Source organism: Medicago sativa, chromosome 2 (assembly GCF_051527215.1).
Source record: "Medicago sativa cultivar Bolivia chromosome 2, Bolivia_mono, whole genome shotgun sequence".
NCBI classification, from domain to species: Eukaryota; Viridiplantae; Streptophyta; class Magnoliopsida; order Fabales; family Fabaceae; genus Medicago; species Medicago sativa.
The window spans coordinates 73,845,252-73,860,008 of NC_140750.1; the positions used below are offsets into that span (position 1 = coordinate 73,845,252).

At 33.3% G+C, this 14,757-nt stretch overlaps 2 protein-coding genes and 1 long non-coding RNA gene across 19 annotated transcripts; 2 read left to right on the forward strand and 1 right to left on the reverse strand.

The window, feature by feature from the left end:
* The first annotated feature begins 3,436 nt into the window (after positions 1–3,436).
* LOC146950597 (expansin-B3-like) lies at positions 3,437–6,848 on the forward strand. The gene is made up of 4 exons (XM_085746534.1): positions 3,437–3,703; positions 3,899–4,199; positions 5,355–5,484; positions 6,248–6,848. The coding sequence occupies exons 1-4, from the start codon at positions 3,553–3,555 to the stop codon at positions 6,440–6,442; spliced, it is 777 nt and encodes a 258-aa protein (XP_085602660.1). The 5' UTR covers positions 3,437–3,552; the 3' UTR covers positions 6,443–6,848.
* Positions 6,849–8,264: 1,416 nt separating this feature from the next.
* On the forward strand, positions 8,265–9,185 carry LOC146950598 (uncharacterized). Its single transcript, XR_015027606.1, has 3 exons — positions 8,265–8,351; positions 8,638–8,737; positions 8,965–9,185. It is a non-coding gene; the product is annotated as an uncharacterized LOC146950598 (long non-coding RNA).
* A 1,522-nt stretch (positions 9,186–10,707) lies between these two features.
* LOC146950599 (lysine-specific demethylase JMJ28-like) lies at positions 10,708–14,702 on the reverse strand. Of its 17 annotated transcripts, none has more exons than XR_015027602.1 (7): positions 14,237–14,702; positions 13,391–13,427; positions 13,170–13,275; positions 12,943–13,075; positions 12,790–12,853; positions 12,182–12,364; positions 10,708–11,259 (listed from the first exon to the last, which is right to left on the reverse strand). XR_015027602.1 is itself a non-coding variant. In XM_085746519.1 (7 exons), the coding sequence occupies exons 4-7, from the start codon at positions 13,256–13,258 to the stop codon at positions 12,575–12,577; spliced, it is 405 nt and encodes a 134-aa protein (XP_085602645.1). In that variant the 5' UTR covers positions 13,259–13,291; positions 13,391–13,424; positions 14,237–14,286; positions 14,404–14,702; the 3' UTR covers positions 12,374–12,574. The 17 variants fall into 17 exon arrangements, 13 of the variants coding, with proteins under 13 accessions (XP_085602646.1, XP_085602638.1, XP_085602645.1 ...); XR_015027603.1 differs by having other exon boundaries at positions 10,708–11,262; XM_085746519.1 differs by lacking the exons at positions 10,708–11,259; positions 12,182–12,364 and adding an exon at positions 12,374–12,698 and having other exon boundaries at positions 13,175–13,291; positions 13,391–13,424; positions 14,237–14,286; positions 14,404–14,702.
* Between the last annotated feature and the right edge of the window lie 55 nt (positions 14,703–14,757).

The following is a 14,757-nucleotide window of genomic DNA, read 5'->3' on the forward strand; positions in this document are numbered from 1 at the left end:
CTAGTGTTATTAGGCCCTCCCTTTGTACTCTTTTTCCTCCTTTGCGGGTTTGCATTACTTAACCTTGCTTAATATCATTTTGCTGTTTTAAAAAAAAAAAAACAACAAAAAAACCCTCAATAACGTTAAAAAACCCTCAATAATTCTGAGAGTTTCAATAATCCTGCCATTTTGAACAAAAATGGTTTTCCATACATTCGCATATTACTTTGTCCTTAAAAAAATGCAATAAAATACATGTCGTTAATGGAATTATCTTTGATGTTAAAAAAGGAAAAAGAGAATATGCTTAGCTTGCTAGTAATGGTCGGCAGTGGCTTCCATAATTGCTGATTTTTAGATAAATTAATTTATCAATCCCATATTAGAAAGACCATTTTTAATATCAAGTCTAAAACCATTTTAAGATTTTTCTCCCTTTAACACAAGACTATTTTTAAAAGTTATACTTGGATGGATTGAGGCTTGGCTCAATATGGACCAGGAAGCATAAACACAATCATTTTAGTTTAGTTCCCACAACCTGAACTCACTCTACCATTTGCTTTACCTTCACGAATCAAGAAAAATGAATTGCTCGCTCCCAATATAACTTCCAAGCAGCCGTAATAAATTATCACATTTTGTCCATGTAAGTATAATTCAGTTGGTAAACATCGATTTTATATATAAAGATCGGAGTTTAAACCCTAATTTCAGTACTCCCTCCGTTTCAAAATGAGTGTCGTTTTAGGTGTTTACACACATATTAAGAAATGCAATGATTAAAAGAAAGAGAATGATTATTTTACCAAATTATCCTTATTAACTATTGGTTAGTTTTAAAAGTAATACTTTGGAAGTAGTGTGCAGGGTATTAATTGGAGGGTACAATTGAAAAGAAAAAGTTATTATTGCATTGGAAACTGAAAGTGACATTCATTTTGAAACAATTTTTTTTTTGCTAAAGCGACACTCATTTTAAAACGGAGGGAGTACTTATTAGGTGAATTTCTAACCAATAGATTACTTGACACACAAAATAAATTACCACAGTTTCTATCAATTCTCTTACTTATCTTATTATCATAATTGCATAATAACCCTACACTTACAGAAGCAACATAAAATATTCGGTGACTGTATTTACTGGTCCAGCATTAATATATGAATATTACACACACTAAAAGCAAATTGAAGGATTTATGTGTGGACCTGTCAAAAGAAAAAATAAAGAGAAGAAAAGTTAGATTAGATTGGCTAGATGAATTTTTAAAAATATATGCATGTTTTATTATCGTCATTGATTGGCTAATTTGGCTTTTTTGTCTGATTTCATTCAACAAAACCAATAATGCACTAAATCATGAGAAAATCTTGTGTGGTCCTGGTCCACACAAGTGGTCTTTGGTCACACAAAGAGAAAAAAAGAGAAGAGAGAGAAGAGAGAAGAGAGAGAAAATAGAGAAGAGAGAAGAGAAGAGAGAGAAGGAAAAAACTTGTGTGTGTGACCAAAACCAAAATTCTTGGTCCTGGTCCACACAAGTGTTTCTCATAAATCATATCTAATCTGAATATTTAATTAAATTAAAACAAACTATTCAAAATCTCACCAAGCAAATAAGTCAAGAATCAAGATACAATATCATCTTTCCACTCACATCGACAATCAGTTTCTGCATACGCTTCAGTAATATTGAAACTGACGGCAATGGAGTTCTGTAGGATGTTGTGTGATTGCAAATAAAAAAAAGAGAACTTTCCTTCAAAAAAAAAAAAAAGGAAGAAGAGAACTTTAAAGGAATTAACTTTCACCTAGAATATTTTATTATTTAATCATGTTCTAATGTCATTATGTAGGTAAATATCTTTATAATGATATCTATTAAAAAAAAATTACAACAATTATATTAGATATATTAATAAGGAGTCTAGATAGATTAGTGGTCAAATTAAAAAACAAATATAAATGTATAATTAATTAAACATTTAATTAATCGATATGAGCTTCATATGAGTGAAATGTCATGATGCCTCATTTTAGAATAATGAGAACCATAATTGGTCATCATACTCTATATAGGATATAATCCCCAATATACCAGACACATTACATATTGTTTCTTCACTTCGTTTGAGGAGTGCTTAGGGCATAAGGAGTTCAAGTTGAGGAAGAATCACAAGCCAACAAGTGTTATTCACTTGTTTCTCCCTCCTTATGTTTTAGCAGTGCAACCAAGAAACTACTTAACTTCAACGGTTCATCCATCCTCAAATCAAAGTGGTGCTGCCAAAATTTGCTCAAGAAAACGGGATCACGACCAGATGCAATGATTTTAGGCATGCCATGCAGTTTAAAAACTATCTCGCAAACAAGTCGGCGACTTTGCTAGCGATAGAATATGTTTGTAACATACCAATTAGGGCAACTTTCGAAAAACAATCCACAACCACTAGAATGTCTGTGTATGATTAGAAAGAAGGGAGCCCTACAATGAAGTCTAGGGAAAATGTCTTCGCATACACCGTTTGGAATCAATAAAGAATGTATCAACCCATATGAAAGGTGTGTTGGATGTTTGTTGTGTTTTCTTTTAATGGTGGAAAATTTTATAAGATAAGAGAGAAAAGTACAAAGAGTACTTAGCCCAGAGGTCGGGATAAATACAAGGGATACTCAACCTACAAAAAAAAAAACCTTAACTAAATCACGACAAAATACAAATCAAAGAGTTTGAAAATCATTCATAGTACATACAAGATCCCCCTTCACTCCTAGCTAAAAATCACTTTGATCGGTTCAACAATCTCCTCGGCCTCCATGGTGTTAGAAGAAAAATGACCCGTTTATAGCTTCCTAGATTTTCCAAATGTTGCATTGGCAAGTGTGACAAGCATTTTCAATTAGAGAAGTGCTATATAGCATGACAAACTTCTCATGCAAATTCAACGAATATACGACGCTATCAAACACATTTTGCATCTTCAAATATACATTTTCTGCCCGAAAAAAGAGTTTGAGGAATTGTGTCACGTCCTTCTTCATTCACTCCGCCCCAATATAATTGCTTGAGACGTCCCAGTATCATGTGGATACCACTATGGCCACCAATATGAGAGGATGAAGAAATGTGTAGCTTGCCAACAATTATTTCCCTTGATTAACGGTAGCAAAGAAAAAACAAACAAAAACTTATAATAATTTTGTTTGGATAATAAGAACAAAACCATTTCTGTTGCATATGCGGTTCTTCTGCCTAACGACACACACACAAACACATTTGCGTTTCGCACATGCGGATTTAACGCCTCAACCGCCAATGGGACCCACCTCAGTGGCACACTCCGTAAATATACTCCATACATAAGGGTAAAGAAATCAACATAGATATTTCATTGGATGGACCCCTTGCATCACGATGCACTATAAATTAACTAAAATACCTATAACGGTCTCATAACCAAAACTTGAAACAAATAAAACTACCACTTCAATCATCAAAGTGTCGGCGACACATTTAACTGTTTTCTTCTTCTTCTTCTTCTTGTCAACTAGTTTTGTCTTCAATCAGAATGAAGCACCACCATGTCTCCGTCTTGTTTCTTTTAAGCATATGCTTCATACTTGCTCAAGGACAGTCTAAGCACAGTGTACACTTCGACCCACATTGGTTCCCGGGAACCGCCACCTGGTACGGCGAGGCTGAAGGAGACGGTAGCAGAGGTAAATTCTAAATAACAACTCGTTGAGATCACTCAATGAATCAAATTTAAGTATAGTACTTATAGGAGAGTATTTCTAAATTTATTACCGGTATCACAACGTGTCAGTGTCATGTTTGGTATTTGTGTGTCTGTCTCCTCCGTATAATGTTTCAATGTTGCTAATTAGTTTTATGATGATTTGTGGTTTGTTAAGGAGGAGCTTGTGGGTACGGAAGTTTGGTGGATGTGAAGCCGTTAAGGGCAAGAGTAGGGGCAGTGGGGCCAGTGTTGTATAAGAAGGGAGAAGGGTGTGGAGAGTGTTACAAGGTCAAGTGTTTAGACCATACTATATGCTCAAAACGGGCAGTGACGGTTATAATAACTGACGAATGCCCTGGCTGCCCTTCTGACCGAACACATTTTGACCTTAGTGGTGCTGCTTTTGGTCACATGGCAGTTCATGGTGAGAATGGTCAACTCAGGAATAGAGGTGAAATCCCAGTTCTTTACAGAAGGTATGCTCATATGATAACTCTTTCTTTAGTTTTCAGTATTCTTTGGGTTAGAAAAGGGAATTAGTACCTATTTTTACTAGGTTTTTTATTTAATGGATCATGCTAATAAGTGTTCTTGGGGCACAAAGGACACTTGTTAATGAAGTAAAAAGAGGAAAATTTATTTTGAAAAGAACGGTGTTTTTTACTTTTAAAATATTGATTACACACATTCTAAGAAATAATTATTATGTAAATTATTTAACAAATGCTTTAGGGCCTCCTTTAAAACAAAAACAAGCCAAAATAAGTTGAGAATTATTTGTAAAAAAAAAACATATAAAACTTTAGAGGTAGTATATAATCTTTGTGTATGCTTAGTAAAATGACGTGTTTGACAAAATTAACCGTAACTTTTGGACTTCAAAGTGTAGTTTTTAAAATAAATAAAAAAACGTATATAGTGGCTCTCATCACAAATCTTAATATACACCTCTTAGACTTGTCTCTTTTCAATGTGGTTATTGGTTATGTAATACATTGTAGGTATTTTTGTCGTTTGCATTTTGCATATATGGATTGTAGAATAGCACTAACAACAAACACCTTTTTCAATATTGTATTTTTTAAATGAGCGATGTATATATGTAGTTTCCACCGTTTTGAGAATGGGTTTCACCTAGATTAATATGACCTACATAAATTTGGCTCATAAGAAAGTGAATGTTTAAAAAAAGTGTTGATTAGAACGACTGCTTCTAGATTATTTTTTTCTGATAAATCAAGCTAAGACAGATGTGATTAAATGGATTATGAAAATGCAAAGGGTTAAAGCAACCTATTAGCTTTGAACGTGGACTAAAAAGTAAGGAATATTTTTTTACTTTCTCCGTTTCAAAATGAGTGTCATTTTAGCCAATTGCACACAAATTAAGGAATGGAATGAAATAATCATTAAACATAACACTTTTACTAAACTGCCCTTGGTTTATATGAAAAAGACAAACTTAAAGTTGCATTGAAAATTGTGTGAGAAAAAAGTTGGAGTATTTGTTGAGGGTAAAGTTGGAAGAAAAAAGTTAAAGTTATATTGAAAATGTAAAGTGACATTCATTTTGAAACAATTTTTTTTTGGCTAAACTAACATTAGTGTTCTTTATCATTGAATTTTTGCAGAACAACGTGCGTATATGCTGGCAAAAATATTGCATTTCAAGTTAATGAAGGCTCCACACCATTTTGGCTGTCACTTCTAGTGGAATTTGAGGATGGAGATGGGGACATAAGCTCCATGCATATACAAGAAGTATGCACCTTTCTCTTGTTGATCTTTATTTACATAATTATTCACTATATGTTTATTCTTAATAACGACTCAAGTAATCTAACTTTTATTGATATAAAAAATGCACTAAAAGGGGCTTTTGATATGATATATACCAAAGTTATAAGATTTTTTATAGCTAAAAGGAATAGAAGTTGCTCAAACATGCACTAAGGCATCGTGGTCACTGGTCATATACTTTAATTCGTGTCAATTATATTAACAAATATGGCTATGGCCAGCGTGTACAATTCCAAATGTTGTGGATATGTCTCTTCAAATCACGTGCAATGCCACTTTTGAAAGATCCTTTTTTCTATCATATGCTATATCCAGAGTGTTATCCTTATATAATGGTGCCTATTGGTAATCAATATTCCTCTTGGTGGTTGGAATTCCTTTTCCTGAATCTTGTGAACTCAAAACCATGTGATATATGGGACCTCTATAATGAAAATTGTATTCAATTTCTCATTTCTCCTATACAATATATAATCGAAGTTAATATAAACTTTTTAATACTATCAACTAATCATATTGTATTAACTTTAAATTATGTGTGATGAAAGTCAAATATTTTTAGTGATCCAATGGATAATATAATGAAAATTATATAAATTAAGTCATATACAATATATATGTTAGGTGGGTCAGAATATTATACAAATGGGTTATGCAAATTTACCAAATAAAACTGAGACTGAATTTTTAATTGTGATTGGATATTTTGGTGTTTGGTATGCAGGCTGGGTCTAGTGAGTGGCTACAAATGAATCATCTATGGGGTGCAAATTGGAACATTGTTACGGGACCTTTGAGAGGACCTTTCTCTGTGAAATTAAGCACATCAACGGGGAAAAGCCTCACTGCTAAAGATGTCATTCCAAGTCATTGGTCTCCAAAATCCACTTATACCTCTCGCCTAAATTTCTCTCCTTAAACTAATTATGCTCACTCCCAAAGGGAGTTGGTAAATAATATTATAAGCGCCTTTTACCAAGATAAAATAAAGTTATTTAAGTTCCATAAGGCTAAAAATCGAAGTCTTCGAAATGTTGGTAGGGATTTAGGGTTCACGTAATAAGTGCGCAATACAACTATCAATCTTGATCGTCTGATTTCAAATCAATAAGATTGTTTAGAGATAATTTAAGTTGGCCATCTTATGTCAACGGCCTAAATCAATTAATACGTGAAGTTCTGTGTGTTTTTTTTTTATTCTAGTGGATTTGGATCATTTGGATCCACCTTGTTAATTTTCTCTCTTTTTTTTTTATTATGAAAAAATGTAAGAAAAGTAGCCGTTGAGTGCACAAGACTATCTAGCTAATGATTTTTACTTTGTATGTCTAGATAGTTGATTTCAAATGATCAAGAAGTCATTTAGCCCCCTCCAAATAGGAGAGAGAGGTTGAAGTGTATTTAATGTATTGTTGATTTTCGAGTACTAAGGAGTAACATTCCATTGGCTTAAATGGAAGATTGAGTAATACTAGCAACACTCTCTTTTGAACACACTCTTTAATACTCACTCTCTTGTTGGTTTAAATCATTGTAAATCTACATTTTGAAAATTATGTTTGCATTTAAATAACACATTATAATGATTTTCCTGCAATTTTTACATTATTATTCTCATATTTCACGTGTTCCTAATAAATATGACAATGAGGAAGAAAAGGGGATATAATATCATGTGATTCCATAGCTTAGCTACAGTATTGCCTGCAAAGTTAAGGAAAAATATAATTGAGCCGTTGACAAAATTTAATAAAGGAATCATATTATAACGTATGGAAAAAGATTGGTGAACACCCTTCTCCATACCACTCTTCCATACACCTCTTATGTGGCATGGGCATTTTTGAAATTTCACACAACTTTCTCTTTCTCACCCTCTTCTTTCTCTTAGATCTCCCTTTCTTCTCCCTCTCACTCTGCCTCTCACTCACCTACCACCACCACTGGCCGCCGCCGCATCCTTGCCCTTCGCCCCACCCCTCTCTTTGATGGCCGGCCGTTGGTCCTCCTCTCTCTTTCTCTAGAACGTAGGAAAAACTAACTCAGGTTCAGTCTTTCTCCTCCCTTTTGCATCTTTTGTTCATGTGCTTTTCAATTTTTCTTTCTCCTTCCAATTATGCATCTTTTCTTGATTGGGTGTTCGTATTTTTGTTTAAAATAACTTTGTTCATGTTGAATTTGAGGAAATTGTTGAAAAATAATGTTGATTTAAGGTGTTCTAGTTTTTCATCAAATTAATGGGTTTGTGTTTGTCATCAAATAATGTTGATTTATTCTAAGGTTAGTATCATGAAAGTAAGAAACATGCTGGAATTGTTGGAAATAATGTTGGTTTTAATCTTGCTTTTGAACAATTTTATCTGTTAATTTAATTTACTACTTTTATGATTGAATTTTTTTGTGGTTTTGTTTATGATATATTTGGAACTTTTTATAGTTTGGTAAAATATGGACAAATAATTCTAACAAAATGAAAAGGAATATGATGATTTGTCTAAACATTGTTCCCAAACATGTTGGTGACACAACTTATACTAAGACTTTTGTCGGAGGATTGGCTTGGGAAACTAGTAGAGACACATTAAAGCACTATGTTAATATGTTTGGTTATATCTTAGAGGTTATTGTCATCACCGACAGAATGTGGGGTTGACATGTGTGATATTTGTTAGGGTTTAACATGTGTAAGTTTATTCATGTATTCTTAGTGAAGCATGCTCGACGAGGTTGAAGAGAACCAACAACTAGTAATATGACAACAGTGGGTCTGAAACATGTGTACTTTCCTAGTGAAGCAACGACGAGGGGTGTTTGTGTTGTAGTGTGAGGTAAATTACTTATGGATGGGAATGTTTCAAGGCTTTGATGATAATTATTCTGTTGCAACTTGTCAGCTTGGTAATCTTATGTTTTGCTTGTTTTTAGTTTGGGCGGAGTCTGTGTTTTAAGGTGTCTACTTTTTTTTTTTGTGATAACAGTTTTTTTTCTTTGAGTTATAGATCTTTTGATGATTTATTTGGTTGTAGTCCTAGCATTGTTTGTGAGGTTATGTTTTGGCATCGGTTGTTCCTGCTTTGGTGTGTGAATGTTCGTTGTGTTGCTCTATTTGTGCAGACGCATTGTACATTGTGACGACTTGTGCCAGGATACTTGTAATATTCATTCGTAGCTGTTGTTGTTGATCATGATGGTGGCTTTTGTTTTTGAATTGAAGGTATTAATATTCAATTTCAATGTTTAGAATTTGTGATTAAATTTGCATTAATGAATGATTTTATAGCCATGTTTTTTCTCTGAACTTTGCTATGACAAACTATCTATTTTTACCTTTCAATTTATTAGTCAATGAAGATAGTCTTTGGTTATTATTACCATTTTCTCTTCATTACTTGCGAGTTTGTGTTGAATGTGGCTTCACTAATTTAAAGCTTTTGATGACAGAGAGTTTGGTATAGTCCTCTTGCTCGTGGTTTTTTTGGTGGCAAAGGAGTTCTAGAAAATGTGTCGGAGTTAGCCGTGGCATAACACAGTAGAAAATATGTAATAGCATCAATTCTTGGATTTATTTGAAGTACTAGGTGTAACTCAATTGTTGTAATAGGCGTGAAGCAACAACAATGTTTATATTTTGTTGATAATTTTATTTTGGCATAGGGTGAATATGATGAATGCTGGATAGATGTTCACATTGTAACAACTAAAATTACCATGTTAAAATGGGAAGTGGTGAACTATTTTCCATATTTGACAGGTTTTTGTGAAAACTAACCAAAATTGAGTTTGATATAACCATGTTTTATCAAATCTGTCACCACTATTTATTTACATTCCCATTTTTACTTCTTGTCTATTTCTCCACGTGATTTTTGTGGAAGGAGTACATTCGGGCACATTAGTGAATCTCTATTGATGAGCATGACTGAGAGGTGAAATGATATCCATCTGTTACAATCAATGATAATTTTGACACTCAAAAATTGCAGTTACTCCTTTGATAAAAAGTGGTCAAACAGATTTAAAATTTGGTTAGTTTTCCAACTCTATCAAATTTTTGAAAAATCCTTACATTTGACCACTACATTAAAAGTCTTTCAAACGATAAATAACTTCTTTTACAATCTGCAAGTTTATCACGCCTAAAGACGGACAAGTTCTAATTTCTGAAAAAATAGTGGTCACGCACCTTAAAATATGTGGTTACACAAAACATATATTTGGCTGGTTTATATTTCCCATGTATGAATAATCTTGTTTTATGCGAATCAAACACATAATCTAATTTGATCACTACACTAAAAGCAATTCCAACAATAAATAACTTATTTTACAATCGGCGAGTTTATCACACCTAAAGACGGACAAGTTCTAATTTATGAAAAAATAGTGGTCACGCATATTAAAAAATGTGGTCACACATACCATATATTTGGCTAGTTTATATTTACCAGGTATAAATAATCTTGTTTTATGCGAATCAAACACACAATCTAATTTGATCACTGCACTAAAAGCAATTCCAACAATAAATAACTTATTTTACAATCGGCGAGTTTATCACGCCTAAAGACGGACAAGTTCCAATTTATGAAAAAATAGTGGTCACGTATTTGTAAAAATGTGGTCATATAGACCATATATTTGGCTAGTTTATATTTCCCAGATGTAAATAATTTCGTTTTAGGCGAATCGAACGCATGATCTCATTTGATCACTGCACTAAAAGTATTTCCAACCATAAATAACTTGTTTTACAATCGGCAAGTTTATGACGCCTAAGGACAGACAAATTCTAATTTATGAAAAAATAGTGGTCACGCATATGTAAAAATGTGGTCATACAGACCATATATTTAACTAGTTTTTCTTTCCTAGGTGTAAATAATATCGTTTTAGGCGAATCGAACGCATGATCTCATTTGATCACTGCACTAAAAGCATTTCCAACCATAAATAACATGTTTTACAATCGGCAAGTTTATCACGCCTAAAGACGGACAAGTTCTAATTTATGAAAAAAATAGTGGTCACGTATTTGTAAAAATGTGGTCACACAAAACATATTCATATTCATACTCTGTCAATATCTATCTTAAGAACCATAAAACCATACATAGTGCGATTAGAAGGAATAGTACATTACAAGCTTAGTGAGTACCATACTATAGTATTGTTCAAGAAAGTTAGTAAAAGAAGGAATAGTACATTACAAGCTTAAAAGAGCATAAAAAAAAAAAAAATTTACATTAAATTTTGATTACGCCACTACACTATTTTTATTCTTCCTCGTATCACTCTTCACCCACGGTGTTCCAAGAACCCCGCTCTTGACACGATTTCTTGACTTGTCTTTTATTCGAGTGAACACGGTTGATGCTTGGTGATCTTCATCATCTGATCCATTTGATGATCTTCATCATGTGGATACCCGAACCTTTGCTTGGTATTATATTGTAGAATTCCCAAGCTACAGCAATATTGTAGATCTTCATCAGAGAATAGACTCAAACTTACTTATGAGCTAAGACTTCTTTTTCACCTCCAAGTGGGACAAATAGAAAACCTTATGGCAACCTCCCCTTGATGGGAGACAAGTGTTGCTAGTTGATTAAAGATGTTGCTGAGCTCATGAATAGTGGACTCAACATTTTGAAGAGCTTCAGCTCTGCTTTGCATGTAACTGTCCTGCAATGGAACTACCTGCTGCTGCTGCAACAACGGTTGACTCTCTCCATCCACCTGCTTCATGTGGAATGTGGAAGGCCGTGGAAAAAACAAAATAAATATATATAATTACAGTTGAAGATATAATTCAACCCAGCCAGAAACAAATTAAAATGCCAGTATAACTAAGAAAAATGGATAAAATGAACCAGCCTCCTTTTTACATGTATTTTGAGCAAGTCTATTTAAACAACCAATTTCTCCATGCTGGTGAAGTTTTGTCAATGGAACAGTTTTGTTGGGCCAGGCCAAGATAGGCCAACAAAACAATGTCTGAACTAGCCAGACTGTTTGATAGATTTACTTGTAACTATGCAAGCAATTGAGTTCCATAAGTTAAATTAAGTAAATTAATTAACTCATTAAAGGCTGTGAACTTATACTTGTGAAAGGCAATCTCATAATATTAACGCAACAAAGGGATAAAAACTATTAGAATATATGAAAATTGAAAACGTCTTTAACATCTTGATATTATCTTTAGAGTATGTTAGATTATCTCATAGGATTAGTTTTTTTATCTTATATGTTAAACTATCTTTCACAGAATCTTAATCATACAAACCACAATAATAAATCAAAATCTTAATTGTATCTCTTCTCTTCCCTCTTTATTTAAAACCTTATAACTTCAAACAAAAACAAAATTCGTAGTATAAAATTAACACCAGTACAATGGTTAGCTGTGACAATATTCTTGAAAATTGAGTCATACTGCAAACACAACCAAAAGAGAACAAATAGACAAAAGGTATGTGAGATTCTATTTGATAAACAATCTCTTGTTTCTTGGAACAAAAGCTATGCCCTTGATAATTTAATCAAGCATGACACAATAAATTAAATTGATTCAAGTTATCCTATATGCTTAACTAAAGCCTCTAACAATACAATCAACAGATGAAACAATCAACAGATGAAAAAGAACATAACTTACCCACTAGCCCATGGAGGTGCAGGGGCACTAGAAGTACTAGCAGCTGTCTTTGTAGCTAACGGACGTTGACATATGAAAGGATTTGCAGAATCCTTAGAAGCATTCGCCGAAAACAATTGTCTTCTATTCTCATGCACTTTCAAGCACTCCAGCAATTAATAATCTTGTTTTCTACTACAACTACTACAAGAAAAAGACAACTATTGTCATGTCATGCATATCTAAGTAACTAACAACAATAAACAAACAAGCATTACAAATTTATTATGACTAAAATTGTTCACGTAGAGAATACTTTTGATAACCACATACAAGGCAAACCATGAGAGTGTTGCTCTTTTAAAATTTCAGCACAAGAGATATTATCAATTATAAGTGAGTATAAGTGATATCTTAAGCATTTATATGCTCAAAGGGGCTTCCTTGACTTAATGTCTGACAACATCTTAAGCATAGACTGTAGGAACAGTTAAGGCAGCTTATGTGAAGATTCAGAATAGGTGTTCTGCAGTAGTTGCTGATACAAGTGTTGCATAAATACTTATTATGTTAGCAAGGAGCACAAGAAAAAAAATCAAAATTCATAACAGTAGCAGAAAAAAGATTACCAGTCAATTTTCTCATTGCAGTCAAATTCGATTTGCTTGATGAGAATATCACAAATACTTTCCCCTGTCAAACATAAAATCATATAAGATATTTGTATCTAATAAACAAAATTTACTCAGAAACTGTCAAATTAGAAGAACGATAATTACTACCTTTATTTTTCGCTTCTGTTTCTAGCTCTGCATGCTGGTCTTCGCTTATTTGTTTTATTACCAGAAGGAGCATACAGACCAAATAATGAAAATGCAATATCCTATCAACTCTGCTTGTACCAGCCAAACAATCCTGTTACAAAACAAGATAAAATTGAAGTGTCAATAAGTGCCGCTAAAGAAAAAAAACTATCCTAACATAAGAGTTTCGATCTTTGATATCAAACCTTACTTTCACGGTCTTTACACTGACATGCTCGGCAATCTTTACATGAACAAGTTCCTCGACAAACTGGACACGCCTTCTTAACCTCATTTTGAGTGTCGAAATACCTAAATTTCCAATTATCTAAAAATTTAAAAATATATAAATTATTGAAAGAAAATCGATAAACAAGATTCTACGAGAAAAAAAATCGATAAACAAGAAAATAAAGGAGACAAATACTTTTTTTGGTTTTGCTTTGATTTTCCTCTTTGTTCTGCTGAAAGAAGAAAAGATGCTATAATTCAGACATCAACAACAAACTCTCATTGACAAGAATCAAATCAGATAAACCAAACTAGCAGAACTGAAAAAGCAATACAAAATAGTATATATTCATTCAAGCAATATACCTTAATTCATTGCTTACAACTAAACTAAATAGAGACAAAAAAAAATCAGCACAACAATTTGCACCTAATTTTGCAAAACTTCGTCTTCTTTTGCAAGTAAACAATCATCCCCCAATGTGCGAGGCACTGTTACAATGTCTGTATCAAAATTACAAAAACATAGCTAAATGTGTTTTTTATTCTCTGATTTACCGTTCTTTTCGTTATTTAGTTTAGGCGTCGAATGTGTCTTTTGTTAGTCAATTTGGTCCATAAAATTACCAACAATTTAACAAAAGAGACGCTTCGAGATGTATTTGTAATATATATACAATCAAGGACTATGACGACGGGGCGTCACACATTTACGAACCAAAATAACCGATTACTCATTCTTCTTCTGCTGTTTTTCTCTTGGACAGACAAAAATCAGATTAATAACAAATGTTTTTTTACCCAAATTTTCAACTTTAATGAACAAAATTCACATAACGATCATAATGGAAAAGACCCAATTTTTCAAATTACAAATCAAAAAATTAACAAAATAAAATGTCTAATATTTCTCCGATCACATGAATTTCAAATCCAAATAACAAAAACATAAAATCGATAAATTGTATCATCCAATATAACCTAAAAAAACAAAAATTGGCAACAAAGAAAAAAGGAGAGAAAAATGGTGAAAAGAACGAACCAAGAGGGTGTTCCAATTTGAAGGAACTCTTAGCCATGATGATGAAAATTCTGCAAACGAATTAGGGTTAGCGATCGATGGATGAATCGATGAAAGAAAAAGAGAAAATTAGGAAGTTTTGTAAACATCTTCGATTGGGAGCGGAGGTTAACGCGGTAGTACAATACATTAGATCTGAGAGAAAGATCAGGATGAACACAGAATGGAACAGGAGAGAGTCCTGTAGGAGAGGATTCGATGATGGTGGCCGTTATGGTGGTGGCAGACGAGAAAGAAAGAGGGAGTGGTGGTGGTTAAGAGAAGTGTGGTGGTGAGACAGGGAGAAGTGAGAGAGATCGATGGAAAAGGAAAAGAGAAAAGAGGGATGAAGGAAAAGAGAAGAGAGGGACAATTAGTGGAGTGTGGGGCCCACTATACCACATGTCATTTTTTTATGTGGGTGTAGGAGTGGTATGCCACCTATGGTGGTATGTGTATCAGCACTCTTATTTTAATAGAGGAAGAAAATTAACAATACCCAA